Genomic DNA, 19,280 nt, shown 5'->3' with positions numbered 1-19,280 from the left:
TAACCATAGATGTTAAGGACCTCATTATAAATCAGTGCGACTATTGCCTATAAGTAACACAGTACCTCTGGGATGATGTGGGGAAGATTGATTTGTGAAACAGAGGAGTAAGAGTGCTACAGATTGAATTACACACCTTCCTTCCTCGTGAGGCCAGTTTTTTCTTGTGTAACTCCATATCCAAATACTGACCAGACCTGATCCTCATTATTTGGGATCTGGTTAGTCTGTTATTCTAGGAAGGACAGCTGATAGCTTTCGAGCCCTCTATTTGGAGAATGGGGGAACGTGGTACCCGGTAGCTGACATGCCAAAATTTGTTGGAAAACCGAAGCCTGACGGCCCACCTTTGATTGCACATTTCAGAAGGCAAATGGCCAAATTTCTAGCTTTGGCTCAAAAATGCTTCTTTAAATCCACAGTCTTTAGATTTATCTGCCTTTTTTCTTGGCTTCCCTTCAATGGTATATGATACTGAAAGAGATATGTTTGCTTTCAGAAAGCAAAATTAATCAGTCATAGTGCAAATAAAATTACCCATATTACTATAAAAAGCTGAAGGCTGATCAGTGAGCTGGTGTTCTAACTAGGTGTTAGCAAGGAAGGCATGATTATCTGAAATGTTCATTCAAATGGCTAATACACCTCCCTGCCCAGAGCAGTCTTCTTCAGGCAGAAATTTCAGTTGATCGAGAAGTTTTACTTGTAAATTGAATGTCCCAGGTCCTCGTTCATTTTTGCAGGTCCCCATGGTTTCCCACATAACCAGGAAAGAGGCAGCTCTGCAGACTTAGTCCTGAATCTTATTTGTGAATAAGGCTCCAAAACGGTTCAGGAGGCCAGCGATATATTTTGTCACATGTAAGAAGGAGAAGAGAGCTACTTCAGTGTCTTGATAAAGCCAGTAAATTCAAGGGTTCAGTTACCCATTCCACTATGATTTCTTGCCTTTGTCTTTAGCTGTGCTACTGGAGTGTAAGTTCATTCCTCCCATCCTTTCTTGTGTAGTTATATAGACTCTCGCCCTGAGGATTTTGCTGTGGTTTGCTGTATATGTGAGGTAACTCCCCAGGAGGGCCCTGGTCTCCACCTTGCAGGCATTCTGTGTTCCTGCAATGAGCCTCTCTGTGCATGTCTAACAGTAGTAAAAGCACAGCTTCCTAGTACCCAAATGTCCTGGGTCAAGTAAATCAAGTGAAGTCATTGGCTGTATAATTCTTTTTGCTTATCCGCTTGCCAGAAAAAGCAGAACACACAGGCATACAGTGATCGCATAATTTTTTTGTTCATATATCATTCTATGTGTACGTCATTGCTAACTTTTAAATAAAACGTAAACCAGCTTTTAGAAATAGATCCAAGTCAATTGTGTGACTGTGCAGTGGGCTTTTCTTCAGTCTTTGACTCTGCTTGTCCTTATCCTGCTCATTGTATTACCTTTGCCTAAAAGTGTTTTACCAGTGAGTGTTTTGGCACAACTAAAGGCCCTTCCAGAGTCACGTGAAGGTATCAGATATTGGCACTGGACTGTGGAAAGACTGAACTCTGTAGCAATCTGTTTGCTTTTTTTGAGGTTGAACGTAGTGATTAAATTTCATGAGAAGTCCCATTTATCACAAACACCAAATTCCAATTGTAAAGAGAAGGAAGGAGATTTCCTTTTGGGACTTTGCTTTTAGTTTGGACCGCAACACTTAAAATTTATGAAGCTGAAGGAAACAATGGCACAGAAGCATGACTTCTGCCTCGCCAGCTCCCTAAACACCTGTACTGGTAACAACAGAGATAAGTGCTCCTCGGCCTGAAGGCTGTTTGGGGGGTTTGTCAACGGCAGGAGTTTTCTCCCAGCAGGTAACAGCACACCACGGTCTGTCCGATGGCAGTGTCCTGACGTGTTGCCTCCTCCCGTCGTGCTGGCGACGTGCTCTCACGTGTATCTTTTTCTGCTGAATGGTGTCTTTACAGTAGTAGCTTGAACTGTTGTTGCGTTGCCACCTGTGAACCCTGCTGAGCTGTGCCCTTCCTTCCCGCAGGGAGGATAGTGCTGTCTACCTGTCGGGCCTGGGAACCGTGGGGCTGGAGGTGTACGAGCAGGTGCCAAAGCTGGATGCAGTGATTTTCCCTGCAGGAGGCCACTGTGGCTTGCTGGCAGGGTCAGCTGCTGCACTCAAACACCTCAACCCACATATTTCTGTAATTGTAAGTTTCCTTTCACCTCTAAGTGTTGCATTTGGGCAGCTTTTGCACAGCTATTCTTAAAAGGCGCTGGTACCTAGCGATAACGCTGCACTGGTACCTGTGATACACTGCCAGAGGCTGCATTTGCTGGGGACAGGGACTGTCTGATCCTGTGGGCTTCACCTAGGAGAAGAGCTTCTGAGAGAGCCTGGGAAGCCTCCTGTCCCTTGGCTCCTCGGCTGGAGTTAAGAAAAAATATGGGAAGATTCTTCCAAAGCAAATGAAATTTGCTTTATTTTGAAATAAAGCTGTGTTCTGAAATAATTTCTTATGGGCAAAGTTTGGTCTTAAATAAGCCACAGCATAAGTTTAGTGATAGCACAGTTATTACGCAGTTTGAAATTAATTGTTAATCTGGAGACGAAACATTATGTAGCTGCTTTTTTTTGTGTCTGCTTTGGTGGTGACTTCTGTTATAACTGGATCAATAAAAAAGTGACAGCACTTGTCTTCCCCAGGGGGTTGAATCTGAAAGTTTCCCTGTATTGCAACAGTCCTTGAAGGCTGGCCACCCTATTGAAGACCAGGCTTGCAGTAATCATCACTTTTATGGAGGTAAGAAAATGCATTCTTCTTTTGGAGGTAAATGTTGTAACTGACTTCTTCAACTGCATTATTTTCTCATTAATTCAGTTCAAATATATTTTAAAGGAAATCTCTGAAGAGTCAGAATTTAACTCAAGCTGTAAGAGCAACTTCTGCCACATTTCCCCCACCACCACCCTGGGGTACAATACTATTTCCAGTGCACGTGAAGTGTTCAGGTGAATACTTAGAAAAATGAGAAAAATGAGAATTAGAAATAATAAATAGAAATACGACCATTGTGCTCACAAGCAGCATCCTAACGAATGAAAATCAACGGGAAAGCTCTCGTGTAAAAGACTAGTTTGTGAAAAGGCAGGAAAATACAGTACTTAAATATTTAGACTCACAAAACTGTTTTCAGAACAGCAGTGTTTATAAATGATGTAGTTGTTTCCACATCATTTGCTCAAAAACCCTCAATTGTTAAGCAATCTAAGAATATCCTGTTTACCTGGTGTTCGACGCTCTGGAAGCTTTGTCTTAAATGGGAGTTTAACGAACAAACCACTACTTAACTTTCCGTATGCTCTGCCTGCCTCTACTCCTTCGCTAGCTGTCCTGCTGTAGCTAACTAGGTACTTCTTGCCTTCAACCCTTGTTTGAACAGTGAAAAGCATGGGGCTGCAGGGTCACTCTTGCAGTGCGACTATGCCAGTGAAGAATTGTCATCTTCTTCAAGGGGTCCAAAATGGCAAAATCTTCCTGTGAGATTTGGTCTTGGTCACCAAACACATTTTTGTCATGTAAAAAAATCAAGCAACTGAAGAGCAAAACCCAGCAGTGTGCTGTGCTCATTAAGGGCAAGAAACAGGCAGGGCTCTAAAAAATGTTGAACTTGTCTAAAGCAGCCAGCTTCATATTTTTGCCTTTTGAAATCTGCAGATGTGAGCGGACTCTGCTTTGGCAGCAATTCTTTGCAGCTGACTGGGAAACTTGTGGATAAAGTTGTTGCTGTGAGGTAGGTGAAGAAAAACACTGAAACGAATAGTACTGGGTGAGCATTGCTGTGTATGGAAAATGTGCTGCGCCACCAGGCTATGGTGGTCCTTCACATACAGTGGAGAGCAGGTTGGCAGGAGCTCTCATCATGCACGCTTTGTGAGAGCGTGGCGGTGGTGGGGTGCCTTTCCTTCCAAGAGGGGCACTAAAGACGCTGAACCCAATCCCACATATCACAGAATCATCGAATATCTCAGGCTGGAAGAGATCCATAAAGGATCATCGAGTCCCACTGCTTGCTCCTCGCAGGACTACCCAAAACTAAATCATATGACTAAAAGCGTTTCCCAGACTGACCCCTTTGGCCAAAACTTCACCTGGGGTTAGTACCTTGTCATGCTCCGGGTGTAAAATTTGTCCTTGTGTTCTACAACGCTTGAAGGTAGCCTTTGGCAAAAAAAAAAATAAAATTAGATCTTCACAGGAGGGGCAAGTTGGATGAACATCCTTACCACTAGGGATTAGCTAGCACAGTGGTTCTAGTGAAAAATGCCATCCTGCCTTTCAGTTAGTAACAAGAGAGGTGTATGTTCACCCCCCGCAGCACAGCTTTCGGTAGCACCACCCTGGGGTCGTGTGGGCCTGGCAGGATGGAAGGAAACCAGTTATCCATAAATGTATTGTCTTCTGCTTTTGGTAGCTCTTCTGGGTTTTTGGCACAAGTCTTTTGCTTTCAGGGAGGAGGACATCCTCATTTCAATGCTGAGATTGCTGGAGTACGAGCGAGCCACGGTTGATGCGGAAGGGGCCATTGGACTTGCAGCGCTGGTTGCGGGGAAGCTGCCTGAGTTGAAGGGTAAAAGGTACGGTAGCTATGGCAGACAGGGAACTGCGGCCAAAACACGGGGTTGAGTGCCTTGGTTCCAGGAGAGGAAGAGAAGCTACTTCTTTTAGGAGTGACAAGGCAATTCCTGCCCCTGTGCTGGCAGTGGGCTTATCTGTGGCATCGACTTCAGGCTGCAGAGACCACTCACCGGTCGGAAGACCATGTTGAACAAGACAGACCTCAGCCTGGAGACCTGACAAATCTTGCCTTTTCCTGTGTTCTCAGACGGCTGAGGGAAAGGCGGTTACACGCAGCTCCATGAGGCATGGTCGCATCGGCCAGGAGCGCATCCTGCTCTTAGCAGCCTGCTGCCTTCTCTCGTTCCGCCTGTGGAAGTCAGCCCAGTCTGTGGTGGGACAGGAGCTGGGCTGTATTCTGTGATCGCTCAGTGGCACCTGCCTCCCGGCCCCGAGAACTGCCCCAGTAGTCAATGGGATTACCCTGTGCTTAGCCTTAAATGTGTGGCTAAGTGCCTTCTTGCATCTGGGCTTGAGCACTCAGTACTTAAGCGGATTGAGCCTTGGCTCAGGACCTAGTCCAGAATGTATTTAAACATACAGGCACTGAGGACAAAATCAAATTTCCAAGCTCAGCGTTGTATGCTAACACAGTGCTGAGGCAGTTCTTCAGAAGAGGCTGACAGAGTACGCACAGAGCTGCAACAAATTTCAATTCGGTACAGCTAAAATAAAAAGGGAAAATGCAATGGTTTGGATTTAAAGAGGCCAGGTTTGACTCTGCAGAGCGAGATTATCATGGGCTAAGCGTGTGGCTCTTCACTTGATCTTCAAACATTTCTGCACCCATTTTGCAGGCTTGAGATGGAGTTAATTAATAGTTAACCGTTAAGAGGCTGAGCCTCAGAACTTCCAAGGAAAATGATGTCACGTTTTTAAAGTTTGAAAAAGACGTAGAATTCTCCAGCTAATTATCTCTAACAAAACTCAAATCTCCAGGAATTCTAGGCTCCCGCTGCCTGCCTGCCCACAGCTGATACGGAGAGCGGGGGCCACTCTGACACGTGCAGTACTTATCGATCAAAGGGCTAGCAGGTCTTAAGCTGATATTGAATACAGGGTCTGCGATTTATGGTTCCTTTGCATACACAAGAGCTAATCAAAAATCCCATTTTTCTCTCTGTTTTCAGAGTGGCAGTTGTTATATGCAGCGGAAACTTGGAATTACACCTGCTGCAACAGTGCATAGCTCGTGCCCTGACCCTCGATAACAGAGTGTGCAGATTTTCCCTTGTGCTTTCTGACTGCCCAGGAGACATTTCAAAGCTACTGGAGATTTTGGCTCGGGAAGATGCAAGGTAGATGTAATAGTAGGGAAATATAATCACAGAATAGCAAAAAGATTATTAAAGATTTGGACAAGCTTCCAAATGTTCTCTGAAGGCATGTCTGTAAGTAATTAATTAATCAAAGGGGATTTTCTTGTTATATTTCAGGAAAACTTTGTATTTCACTGATTTCTGTTCCAATGCAAAAGCACCTTTGCAGCATAGGGTAAGCGTCTAACACAGAAAGCAGCAAAGATAGTTACTGTCCAAACACTTACAGAAACTGTTTTACAATGACAAACGATTGTTGAGATCTCTAATTTATCCCTTACTTGATCTAGGGTTTTGGATATCAAACAAGAACGCACGTTTGTGACGTCTGAGCTCTTCACTGCCGAGGTAAGATGAGATGTAATTTCAGTTTCTCTAGCAGTACTGGCCTCCCCTAGTTTATTCTGTTTTCCTACATCTTTATATGACAATGTTGAAGAAGCTTGCATAGTGACTTGGGGAACAGTGTGATAGATAATTTCTTCTGCGTTATATAGCACTTTGCTTCACTAAACACTTAGTAGGCATATAAATAACACAGGACCTGTTTTACCTGCTATTGCGACACTGTGGGTGAAATACTCTAGCTGTTACCATTGCAAACCTTCCTTGCCCGTGTGGTGGAGTGCCGGAGGTGGTGAGTAACCTGCAGCATCCGTCCAGAACTTGAAGAGCCAGCTGTGTAGGCTGGCTGTAATCATCTGAGATCGATTTGCCTTAAAGCGATGTGGAGAACACCCTTACTCTTAAGGAATCCTCATTTTTACTAGGGCTGCAGTTTTGTACCTTGTCCACCAAGAGCACAGAGCAAAAATCGTTATTCCTTTGTTATTTGATACAGTAACAGAGAGGAGGTGTTCTCAGGTAATAGCATCACTTAAAAGGATCGTTTGTCTCCTGGTATATCCCGTATTTCAACTGGTTTGGCAAAGGTGTGGTTCCACTGATTTCGTGCTACTGCTGTTCGAGCCCAACCTGACTTAGTTTGTGAAATCACAGGTGGAAGTCACATTAGGGATCTTTGCTAAACAGGCTTATAACTGGGATCTGGTGATGCTATTGAGCAAGCAAGGTCTTTGATTTTGGCATTTAAATCTAATTTCCCACCTGCATGCAAAAACCTGCTTGGTATTTTCACCTGTGGATATAAAGAAATGGTTAAAGACGACTATAGCAAAGGACTACGATGAAGTTCGTGAACGTGTTTCAGAACATGATTATTAGCGGTTTTCTGAAGTGTCTAGGACTAGAACTATATTGTTCCACAATGTGCCATAACGATAGGCCAGCTGACTGGTTTGGGTAACTTGAAGGTAACGTGATGCTGCAGGGGGTAGACAAGTCCCTCTGATTCAGTGACTAACTTGGCTCTGAAAGTTGAAGGCTAGATTTGACAAACCCTGTAACTCTTCTCATGTTGTAATTTTTTTTAATGTTACTAAGTAAATGAAACAAAATCCACTGTCTTCATTTTCGATTGAGAATGTTAAAACAATTTTCCAGTGCTCTTGCAACCTCTCCCAATGAGGGAATTTTATCAGAATCTGCAGTAAATACAGTCCCTGAACGAGAAAGTGCCACGCGCGCCTGTCTGCACTTGAAACACAATGTATTCACACTGACTGCCCGCTTCAGGAATCTGACCGTGTTATTCAGGAATTCGTGTCCCTGAATAGTTTAATTGGATGTTGGATTTGCATGATGGCTTTTAATCAGTCTGGGAGAGGCTATCGGATAATTAGATGTGAAGTGCGAAGTAGTATTCCAGATTTATAGACCGCGGTGGCTTTGAGGGCAGCTCTGCCTGGTGACACCTAGTGAATCATGAAGTTTTTCTTTGAAAACTGAAACAAGGGTAATCAAAAAGGGTAAAACATTGAATTTACCTTTAAGCATCAAAATGGATTTGCTTTAACCAGATATAGAAAAAATGTACATTTTTTCATAGTAAGGCTAATACACATTGGGGAGATTTTGCTTTTTTCTTTGTTGTTAGGAAGAGCTGAAGCCCTGTGTCAGCAAAGCATTCTGAGCGTTTGCTACTAAGCAGACCTGCAAAGGACTTTGTATCGTTTTCATCAGTGTAAATCACAGCACGTTAAGCATGCATTTAGATCTGGATCAAGTACTAAAATTATCAAGTGTGTGGAGCTGGTGGTTATATAAGAAAGGTGTTACAGCTATACCCACTCCACTCTAACTTCAGCACATACTTTTGACTGTGGATATAGACGAAGCGTCTGACAGAGCAGGGCAGTAAGTGTAGTGGCTTATTTAGTACACTAAATCAGTCCTGTCAGGATTGTCATCTCAGTATTTAATTGGCCTTTTAGATTCACTCCTTAATTTCCAAAGGAGAGAAACTTGTTTTCTAGTCACTGCTTATCAGGAAAATAGAGCTTTTTATTTATCCCCTCCGCTCCTCGTCTAGTGAAATGCCTTACTGGGTTAGTGTTTATTCATCTGGTGCATGCTTGGAACACTGTGGGAAGATCCTTGCTGATAGTCTGATTTCATAGAGTAGTATGGACTTTCTAAAATGAAGTTTTATGTTCAAACTACACTTCTTGAAACATAACTTTTGGAACATTTTACTGGCAAAAATAAGAGGGTTTTGGTTGGGTTTTTTTATAAAAAAATGGATTCTGGCTACAGTAGATTCAGCTGATTGTTACTGAAGTGCTTTGTGCAGTGGGATCAGCTGGTCACATTCTTTGGAAACAATATAGGAGCTTCTTTTGGATGCTGCCTGCTAATACCTCCAGTTTAGATTCTTCTTCCTTGTGACTCATGCTGGGTTTCTGTCTTGCAGAGAACCATGCCCTGATTCACTCTTACCTGAGCAGTTAGGGAATGGCTTCCAAAGTCCTGATATTGAAATAGATAACGCTTAGCAATTCGTACCGATAACCAGTCTGGTAGGCTTCACATTTTACAGCTATTGAAGCAGGTTAGATTACCAGGAATATCTAGACAGAAATAATGATCAGAGCTAAGGAAAAAATCATCTGGCAAACTGCATCTAGAGATCTAGAGGACTGCCCACTTCGTAGGAGGAGGCTGCAACTTACTGCTGTGAACTTTCCCTGTTCTCTATCAGTAATATCCCTCAGATTCCATGTGGGACAACTTATCGCTTAAATTACTTCCATCTGTAAACCTCTTTATAACCATTTAAATCCCTTTAATTTCATATTATCATTGACACAGAGAAGTCAATGAGCAAAATCAATAAATGGCTTAATGAGATAAGAACTATCTTTGCTCTCAAGCCATGCAAGGCTCTGCTGTAGATCAGCAGCTTGCCTGCTTGATGGGTGTCTCGTATTTGGAATCGGGCAACTCAGCTGAAAAAAAAAAATATCTTTGAGCTCATCAGGTTTCTAGAAAAGTCTTCTCCTCACCACTGAAACTGCAGCATAATCAGACTGGCAGGTACAGGAGGGTCCTGGAACAGAGCACTGAGGGGCTGCAGGGTGTTGAGGTGCTCCAGCAGCTTTGCAGGGAAGCCGCGGTGGTAGCAGCAGTCCCTCCGACCTTGGTCCTTTTTGATGTTATAGGCTGGGCTGGGCTGTTCACTTCAAACCTCTTGGGAGCTTAACTCTGCCGTGGTTTTAAATAGCTCAGAAAAGACCAACTGTAAAAAGAACATCCATCACATTACTTCTCCCTCTGACTGCGCAACAAAATCCTAACTCATTAATTGAATGTTGCTTTTTCTTTACGATAACGTTACACGTTGTCCCAGCGGTGCTGGGTTTCCTGCCTCACTTGGTGTGTGTAGTACTTGTTTTTTCCATACAGTTTATCCACCTCAGGCCAGAGCTCATTGAATTATTTCAGTCTGCTCTGGTCAATTTGAGTAAATTCCTTTGGGCCAGCTTGCATTTTATGAAGGGCTGAGGCAGAGTATTTTGGATAGAGTTCCCGGTTGCCAACACATTCCATGTTGTTGTCCTGTGAAGAGAACGCAGGGGAGCGCGCAGCTGTCCAGCTACGAGAAGGATGCTATCATTGCCAAAGCATTTCCTGCGTGACCCTGGGCAAGGCACCGTTTCCGTGCTTCAGTTCCCCACCTGCCAAAAGGAGACACTTGCAAGTGGGAGGTTCAACAATACAATTCTTCTGAGGCCCTCCGAAAGAATGTGGTTATTTTCTTTAATGGCATTCCGCAGCAGACAGGCGGTATGGAATAGCCTGCCCCAGCTGTAGAAATAAGAACCTGACTCCAGGGAGGCTGGGAGCAGACCTGTTGGATTACCATCTGACTTCTGAAATGTGACAGTAACTTGTTCGTGCTCATGCTCACCCACCTGAATGCCAGAATATGCCAAAAGATAAGGGCTGGGGTTGCACAACCAAGTGACAGCTGTGGCAGCTGTTATGCTCTTTCCCAAGCGTTGCATTGCATCGCCCCGACCTTGAGGGCTATCTGGCAGCTGATCCCCAAACCATGAACTGAAGTGCTGTTGCCAAATCATCTGTGCTGTGCAGTAACCCACACTGGGTGTTTACAGAGTAATTTGGAAAATTACCCAGTCAATATATATATTTTTTTTTAACAGAAACAAAAAGCCTTGCTTGCTTTATAGAACTGAAACCAGCGTGTATAAATAAATCCAGTGGTTTTCATGCAAACAAACCTATGCTGTTGCTGAGTGTGGTGTATCGTGAATGTTAAGTTACGTGAATCCACCAAGACCAACAGCACAGAAGAAGGTGATGATGAGTATGGTTTCTAGGATTAAAGTGGGATACAAAGGTTCAGTGGATGAATCAGGGACATAAGGAATTGCAGTACCTGGTTACGATCTATCTTTACATGGAGCCTGGAGAAAGCACAAAAGACTGGGATCTTCTGATTGAGCCTCACTGCTCACGTTTCCTCTGCTCTCTAGTGTTGGCTCACCATGCCCACCCAACATCTTCATTTGCACACACACCCTACAGGTAGCAGGCATCAGGGAATTGAGAAACACTCTAAATGAATTTTTTAAATCTAGGAAAATATGGTCTAACAGGTTAAGCACTCACATGTGAGATTTGCAGTTAAAAGGGACAGAGGTGCCTGCTCTTTTGCCCAAATTATTCAGCACAGAACTCTGCAAATTTCTTCTTTTGTGAAGTTATGAACTTTCCTCTCTTTGAAATTGAATTAATCCTGTGAATATTTTAATTTGCATATCTGGGTTTTGGTGTTGCTCTGAGTAATAACTTGTGATCAAGTTTTGCCTTTATTTTTTTCCAGCCTTTGTCTTGCTCCCTCAGTTATTTCTAGTTATTAAATAAAACCCACAAGAAACCAGCATTCAGTGAAGGCTGTTCTCTCTTCCATTACTTGAAGCCCTATTATAAAAAAACCCAACAGGCTAACTAAACCCTTAGTTTGGAATCAATCTTTAAATTACCTGCCACCAAGAGCAGAACTCTAAATGCAGTGACAGATCCATCTGGCTGGTTATTTTAATGGTCTTACAGGACCAGATAATTTTGTTATTATTTTTTAATCCAGCAAGGATGGAATATGCAGGAGAGAAATGCATAAAATGTACTGGGTGGTGGTGGTTGGTTTTTGTGGGGTTTTTTTTTTTTGTTTTTAGATGCAGAGAAAATTCTACTGTGCAAACATGGTCCTGCAGTCCTTGAAGTTCTGCTCAGTCAAAAAGCCGATGTCTAGTACTGAGGGCTTATGGGTTTGAAACAAATTTCAAGTTTTCTCTAGTTGTCGTGAGTTATCTTGTCTGGAGTATGAGAAATACCAGGCAGTAGGTTTCATAAATTCTTCTTAAATAAGACCAATTTGGAGCCCTTAGTTCATCCGTGGCTGTGCAAGCTCCTGTAGCTGGTAGTACTGGCGTGACTGTTCAACCCAGATAGATGCCATCCTCATATACCTCCCCACGAATACGAGGGTTGCCCTGTTGTACACTCGTGTAACTTATACTTCCCAGGTGAAGCAAATGAGAGAGCAGAGTCTGTGAAAGTAAAATTGCAGTGTAAACGGGTGTAATCTGAGGAAGAAAGCAAATTCTTGCCGCCTTTGCTGTGTAGACCTGTAGCTGCTCTAAAGTACAGTGTGATTCCCTGTCTGCTCCTGCTGTAGGCAAATGTTCTCTGTTCCTCTATTTGGCAAGTGTGAAAAATCAGGAAAATTTCTGGAGTTTTTTATTATTGCTGCTGGTTTTGCTGTTACTTTTTATAATCCACTGCAGTGTATTAATGGCTGTATCACGTGTTGGATGCTGTGCACGCCCAGAACAAAAAGACAGTATTCCTCCAAACTGTTTACAAGCTCTCTGGCTCCAGTCTATCCAAGTCTGTCTGGCTTCAATCACTAGCAGAAAGAAAAGGGCAGAGGGGAGGGGAGTGAGCTCTGTAAATCGAACTGCTTTCCCATGCTTGCTCCCAGGGCAGAGCAGCCGCGCGCTGCCAGACATGCAAAGCTGCAGCTGGCAAGTCCGGACGGGTTCCAAGTGCAGCACTTGATTTGCTCAGGACAAACAGGCACGAGTGCAGTGGAAGGGCAGGAAAGCTGCTTTTCATGCTTACGGACTCTGTGAGGGGTGGGTGTGCGCTCTTGAAGATATGGCTGCAAAGCTTTAGGGATTTTGTAGGAAGCAGGGAATGGATAATGGGTGTTTGGTCCCTAGATACCCTTTAGATACTTTTCCCAGTCCTTGTGTTCTCTCCTCTTCCCTCATTATTAATTGTCCTCTGTGACTGCCCTTCTCTTGAGACTAATTCCCATTTTTTCAGAGGAGAAAGAATTTAGCATCTAATTTGTGTTCCAAATAACTAAACATGAATAGACCTATGCTCAGGGTAAGAGGTGAAGAATTACAGAAACAGATCAGAAATGTGGCTTGTTTCATGATGGATGTTTAAGAAGCTGTAGCTAGTTTTCTAATGAAGTGGGCTCACGGCTGTTCAGAATAACCTGGAGTTAGTGGTTTGTCTTCTCCTTCAGCAGTTTTGGTAAAGGTGTATTGTTAGTTTAAGCTCAGCCCTGTAAAAATATAAATTCACACAGTTCTTATTTAGAAATGTCCTCATAAACAGATTTGAGTAGACATAATTTTATTTTTTTTTGCCTTCCTGCAGCTCTGACAGGAGCATTACGCAGGGCGTCTGTCTCTAGTAGGCCACCGTAAGGTTACCATGGCCAGGGTTTTTTTCTGTTTTCTGTAGATTTGCCTGTTAAGATAAACTCTCTGTTGTTGCACCGTGACTCATCTTGGATCCTTTCCTCGCTAGATTTCCAGGTTTTTGTGAGGTCTTTTTTCCACGTGGCACTTTAAATGCCAGCGTTAATTCCAGCAGGGTCAGTGGTGATTAAGTTTGTAGTCTAAAATCGCAAAGTATCACTTTCCTTCTGCACCTTCGTATTGGTGCCTCGCCTTTGGTAGTGCCCAGATTCTCGAATGATGCCGTAGAGATGTGAGTATGTAGAAAGAAGGATTAAAGAAGAATTGAAAAAAATGACATTGCAGTTACTGTCTTCGGTGGCTGCACGACAGGATTGTCAGTAATACTTGTGGAGGCAAGTGGAGAATAAAAATAAAACTATAAAGATCAGGTTTTCCTGGGTTTAGTTGGATTTAGCAGCAGAACCATAGCCAAGGACTAGAAGCAATGCAATGAGCAAACAAAAAAATCAGAATAAAACAAAAAGGTGTGGGAGGAGATGCAGCCCGCTAGGATACTGCAGAGATGGTAAAGGTCTGGGGCATAACTCCATGAGAGAGAAGAGGAGGAGAATATAAAAAATGTGAAGGATGTAGGTGTTGGAACAAACACTGCCCAGAAACACGGAAATGCGGTGCAGTAAGAGCCGGAGATTGGTGAGGTGGCAGCAGCGCCACGTACACACCCCAGGGAACGGGAAAGAGAAGCTGCTAGCGGGTGACTTCAGGGAGGCCAGCAGCAGACAAGTATTTTGCCCAGGAGCCAGCAGAGGATCAGCCTATCTTAAATTTTGAAGGCAATAAAGTAGGGCTGTTGGAAGGTTTTAAGACGGCACGGAAGGGTTGGAAGAGCCCCAGATGTCTGCAATGTCAGTTCTCTTACCTGTGTAGACAGGGGGTGCGAGGTCCAGAGTTTTTTACTGTTGAACTGATCGTTTTGCTTTTATGAGTGTGTTTTAGGATTGAGTTGGAAATGCCTTTGTCCAAGATTGCCGCCATGCCGTCAGGAACGATCCTAATTCTTTTCCCAGGTCACCTGCACGGTGGAGACCAGAGACAAGATCCACACAGCCCAGCTGCGGAACGCGCTTTTGGAACGCTACCCCACAGCTGCCTGGACCGAGCGGTGATGGGCACGGTGGCCCCGGTCCTCCGACAAGTATCTTACAGAGCCCTAATCTTGAAGCATTCAGAACAAATATTATCTTTCAAAGCTGGACAGTTAGCAAATAGTTTCAGGATATTTATTTCCTGCTCAAAAAGTAGTGAATGGCCTTGGGAATTTAGTTAAACTCAAAATTTCAGCTTAGCTAAGGGAAACTTCTAGTCTCTGCTGGCGTTGGAATTCAATAATTCATTATCGGCTGGTGGTCTGGATGTTGGCTAGTGCGTAGGATCCAATGGTGTTCAATAAATGAGCAGGGAGAAGGTGTTTTTCTTTACATCTGACTATAGACCTCTCAAAGGTCTTTTGATTGTGATCCTGCTAGTTAAAGATATGCAGCTCCTTGTGCTGGACTTTGCCATACTACTAGTATAGGAATTTTCCATTTCCAAGCCAGAAGCAGTTCTCCATTTGCTAAGTCTGCTTCAGGAGGTATGTACTTGTGTGTGGGTGTAGGTTTGAACACACTTTTGTTCTGATCTTTGCTATCACGTGAGGAAAAATTATGCTAATAAAATGCGATTAACATACAAAACCAAAACAACTTGGAAGATAAAAGCCAATATTGTATTCTTTTTTTTTTTTTTTTCTCAAAGGGAAAATGATCCTATTTATAAAGTAAAGTTCCAGAATATTGCAGCAATAAAAAAAATAAGGTATTCTGAGTATAATTAGACCTCACGTGCAGAATTCAATTGTAATCCTTCTCTCTGCTTTTGGAGACTCAGTACAAAAAGGAGCATATAAACTGGCTTGTGTTGCTTTTTATAAAGGGGTCTCTTCACCCATGCGAATTTTGTGATTAGCATTCTACTGATCATCTTAGTCTGCCTAAAACAGACTCTATCCACCTCGCCTGACAGATTAAGTACACTGTTAAGAGTGAAATACTTTTAAAGACCACATGTTAATAGCCAAAGGCAGTGCCGGGAGAAGAGGAAGCCTAAGTCTTAGGCACATGGCTAATGCAATTAACAAAGAACACATTGACCCAGATACCATTTTCATCACTATGGGCAGAGATCCACTAATCAGGTAACAGAGGGGGATGGCAAGAAATGTAAGAGAAATTCAGGCCCGCTGCCGAGTGTGCATACAACAGTCACTTTTCCGCTTGGGCAAAATTCAGTTTAAGGCCAGCTGCGACAGAGCTCCTATAGACCATTCCACATGGTTAAATTTAACCAGGATCGACCCAAATTTTTCTTGTAGGTATTTTAATGAGAGGTCTTAATCCTGCCTCTAGCATATCGAGTTGATAATTAAGTTACATTAAAATAAATATGATGTAGTTAGCAGTGCCCTAGAAAAGCTCAGTTGAACATCCAGCAAGGTCAGAGTGAGCATCTCCACGGGCTGCGTGGGATCAAATCGTTCCAGTTCCCACACGCAGAGCTGGGTGAGCTGTCGCTAGGTGTCCAGGAAAACCAGCTTTTACTATAGCTTCTTCAGGAGGTGCTGCAATCTCATAGTGATGCTCCTTTATTGTCATGCTATGATTTATAAATTGAGCTTCCATCTTCAGTCCTCCTCTGCAGTTTGGAACGGGTCTGCTGGGATGTTTCCTTCCCTGGTGCTGCAGTGGGAGACTTTTGGCTCTAAAGCACCACCAGCAAGTCACATGTGCGAGAGGAGATACCCTGGGGCGGGCGAAAGCTGTCCGTAGGCTAGGAAGGGCATCATCCAGAGAGTTGGAGCAACCGAAACAGAGGGTTCCTAGGGACTAGAAAGAATGAACTGCATATCCAATCTTATGCAGATCTCACTTTTATTTTACTTACTACTTAGGGATATCCAGCTATATCTATAAGTTAACCTGCACCTGCACCGTGGGACGAAGGCAGCAGCATTCTGGCTATCTCTGCAGTACTTTTTTCTGGGAAACAGTCTGTTCCTTCTTACTGTGTCTCATGATGGAGCAGGAGTAGAGAAGAGACTCTCGCATATGGTGGGCAAATAATAAAAGACCACTGACTTGCTGTGGTTTTGGAAGGACCATGTTGGTTTGCACGTGGAACTGAAAATTATTGATGCCCCAATGGTTAGTGTCTTTCCCTTCTTGCCATCCAGAATGATGGGTATAGGGCTTGGTCTCCAGAATGTGTCCTGTAAATCACAGCCTGGCAGGCACAGCTCCTTCCTTCGTGGTCAGAAGGGTTTAAGAAATCTGTATAGAAATAGGCAGTGATAGACCACGTACTGCGCATGTGCTGCTTCCACTGAAGCAAGCAATGAACCACATCATCAAAGAGCAGATTTGGGGATGTAAAAGCACTATGAATAAGGGTCTTATTATTCTCTCGTCTCTTTTGGTAAAACTCTCAGGAAATTATGAGGATGTCTCAGGTATCTAATGAGAAGAAAATGGGACTTTATAACCAAAGTTCTCAGTAGTGGCCAACAGCTTCTGCTGTCTGAGTCCCTGGTTTATCATCCTGCATGATCCCAGACTTAATTTTTTAGAAGCTCAGAGCATTTACAACTTCTTTTCTGATCAGTGGGAACTGCATTTAGCAGATCTTCACAGAACAGGGGCAAGAGAGGTAGCGGGCAGAGCAATCAAGAATCAATGCACTCAGAATCACTGTCTGATTTTGAAAATGTGTTTTGGGGAGGGAAAAAAAAAAGAAAAATAAAAAGGAAAGTGATGTCTAGAAGATACTTAAAATGTCAAACAGGATATACGCGGTTTGGTTTTATTTTTATTGTACTAAGTATAAACATAAATTGTAAATTACTCTTCAGTGGTAAACTCTTTACATGAGAATATAATGATACCAGAATTGATTTCCAGTCTATATTGCTGTTATGCGAGTCTGTTGGCTTTAAAGTTAAAGTTAAATACTTGCAAGGGGGGAAAAAATTATCAAAATTAAACATTTAAATGAATTTATGTAATTGGAAAGAATACCAAAATATCTGTGCTGCTAACATTTCTGCATTATGAAATGCAATAGGACTATGGCATTTCAAAGGCACAACAATTTTTAAATGCTTCACTTAATGAAGTATATTTATATAAGGCATTCTTATGTACCTTAAAAAAAAAATCACTTTAATGATTATGTAAAAATGTCACAAATTGTTACATCAGCAAAATGTAAATCTAGGCATTGTATTTATTCGAAATATAATTAAAATTATGCTATGCCACCTCAGCCATGAAAGATTTGTCATTCTCTCATATGGTACTAATAGCAGCCTTGCATTAAGAATTCAGAGTTCATTATTTTTCCTTTCCCTGTCACGGACATTGACACGAGATCCGTGTCATTCTTGCACGGGAGCTCTGGGTGGCCAGGGGGTGGCCATGGCCAGGCAGGGCTGCAGCTCCGGCCCCGTGGGGATGGTGGGGACTGCCAGACCCCTCACCGGCCAGGCAGGGTGAGCGTCACTGCTCACCGGCTTGGAAGGAGATTCTGTTTCACATAGCGGGTCAGGTGCAAACGCTGCCTCGCCTGTGCCTGCCTGTGTCCTTGGGCAAGGTGCAGGGCCTGGGTGCGGAGGTGTCCTGGGCTGGGCTTGTGTGGGTGAGGGAGGGCCGCGATAAATGTGATGAATTGGATCCCAGAGGTGTTCGTCAGATATCATGAACTTTGGTAAACCCATCCTTCAATTTCAGGGTGCAGCAGCCCCCCTGCCAAAATGCCTGTTCTTGTCTCCAGTGGAAGAGGATGCTCTGACCTGGGTAATTCCACTAGAGTGAAGCTACTTGGCTGTGGGAGCAGCCCTGTGACCACATGGTTTGTCAGGCACACAGCACAACTTCTTCCAAGGACTGATGCAAACAAAGCATATCTTTAATTGAAACAAAACCTCTTTCCGCATTCATTCCTTTATTTCTTCCACCAGGTCCTGTTAGCTCTGGATTAACATCTAAAGCTCTGCCAGTACCCGCTTACACAGCATCAGGAGAAGCCCATCTCCCCACGCAGGTGGCACGTCCCCACGGGTGGCCCTGCCACCTACCCTGCTGCTTTCGGTAGGTTTAGGGACGTGCGTTCCTTCTTCCCCTCCCAAAACGCCATCAGTGCGTTTGACATGCTGTATCACACTTCTGTTAGCTGCAGACCTAGGCGTGGGGTTTAGTGATGGGAAAAGGGAATTGCAAGATGCCAGGGTCGGGCTGTAATTCCTGCCAGTCATTTATTTGATGGCCTTGGTTCTCCTGCCACCTTTGCTGTTCATTTAGCTGTAAGCAGCATGCCATGTATAGGATATTGAAGTTTGCAGAGTTTTGGTCAATTGCAAACTTCTGTTTTCATATGATCCTACCTTTTTGCTATGTGCCAACAGAGGGGGAATCCTTCTGAACATCACGCCTTCCTGAGCTGATGGCTTTCCCATTGTTCAAAAGCACTTCATTGATCGATCGATTGATTCAAAATAAAGCTGCAGAAAAAAATCGAGGGCTGTTGTTGGAAAACATTCTAATAAAATATGAATGTTTTGAAGTAAATCAATAATGACCACTGATAATAACCAGCTGCCTAAGCCCATACAGGTGCTCTCTGTGAAGAAAGGAAGAGCCTGAACAGCCACAGCTGAGTGCGTCCCCAGGAAGGATATGAAGGACTTGCCCTGCCCTGGGCAGGAGGGTGTGCTGTTGGAGGGGTTTGGCTCTGCTGCTCATGTCTGCAAGCTCTTCTAAATGCAGGTACTTTTATTTGCGCTTTTTTTTTTCCCTAGTCCTGTAACTATAAAGTTTTAAATCTTTCACACTTCTGAAATTTGTGGAGAAGGGTGTTGTTTGCCTGCTGTTGTCCTTTTGATAATTGTCTGTGGTGTTTTCAGAGGGATATTTTACCTTGTGTGGTTTCTAAACTTGGTATGTTCTCCCTGTCTATTCCCTCAAGGGGCACCTAAGAGTTTTTTCTTTGAGAGAAGAGTCTTGAAGAACACTGATAAATGATACAGCAGTGTTGTTTATGCCTCTCCTCTTCT

General features: G+C 43.4%; 1 protein-coding gene across 3 annotated transcripts in view; it reads left to right on the top strand.

Annotated features, from left to right (window-relative positions):
• The window catches only part of LOC121093593 (putative threonine dehydratase), a 34,064-nt gene extending 16,570 nt beyond the window's left edge, over window positions 1-17,494 (top strand). Inside the window, exons 5-11 of one of the 3 annotated variants that reach the window (XM_040606177.1) lie at window positions 2,034-2,199; window positions 2,697-2,793; window positions 3,709-3,784; window positions 4,503-4,628; window positions 5,799-5,966; window positions 6,278-6,335; window positions 14,203-17,494. In XM_040606177.1, the coding sequence (XP_040462111.1) occupies window positions 2,034-2,199; window positions 2,697-2,793; window positions 3,709-3,784; window positions 4,503-4,628; window positions 5,799-5,966; window positions 6,278-6,335; window positions 14,203-14,301 (790 nt within the window). In that variant the 3' untranslated portion in view covers window positions 14,302-17,494. The remainder of the gene's footprint in view (window positions 1-2,033; window positions 2,200-2,696; window positions 2,794-3,708; window positions 3,785-4,502; window positions 4,629-5,798; window positions 5,967-6,277; window positions 6,336-14,202) is intronic. The other 2 variants (XM_040606178.1, XM_040606179.1) reach the window with 2 other exon arrangements.
• Window positions 17,495-19,280: the final 1,786 nt, after the last annotated feature.

This window comes from Falco naumanni, chromosome 9 (genome assembly GCF_017639655.2).
Source record: "Falco naumanni isolate bFalNau1 chromosome 9, bFalNau1.pat, whole genome shotgun sequence".
In the NCBI taxonomy this organism is placed as follows: Eukaryota; Metazoa; Chordata; class Aves; order Falconiformes; family Falconidae; genus Falco; species Falco naumanni.
This window is presented reverse-complemented; position numbering and strand designations above follow the sequence as displayed.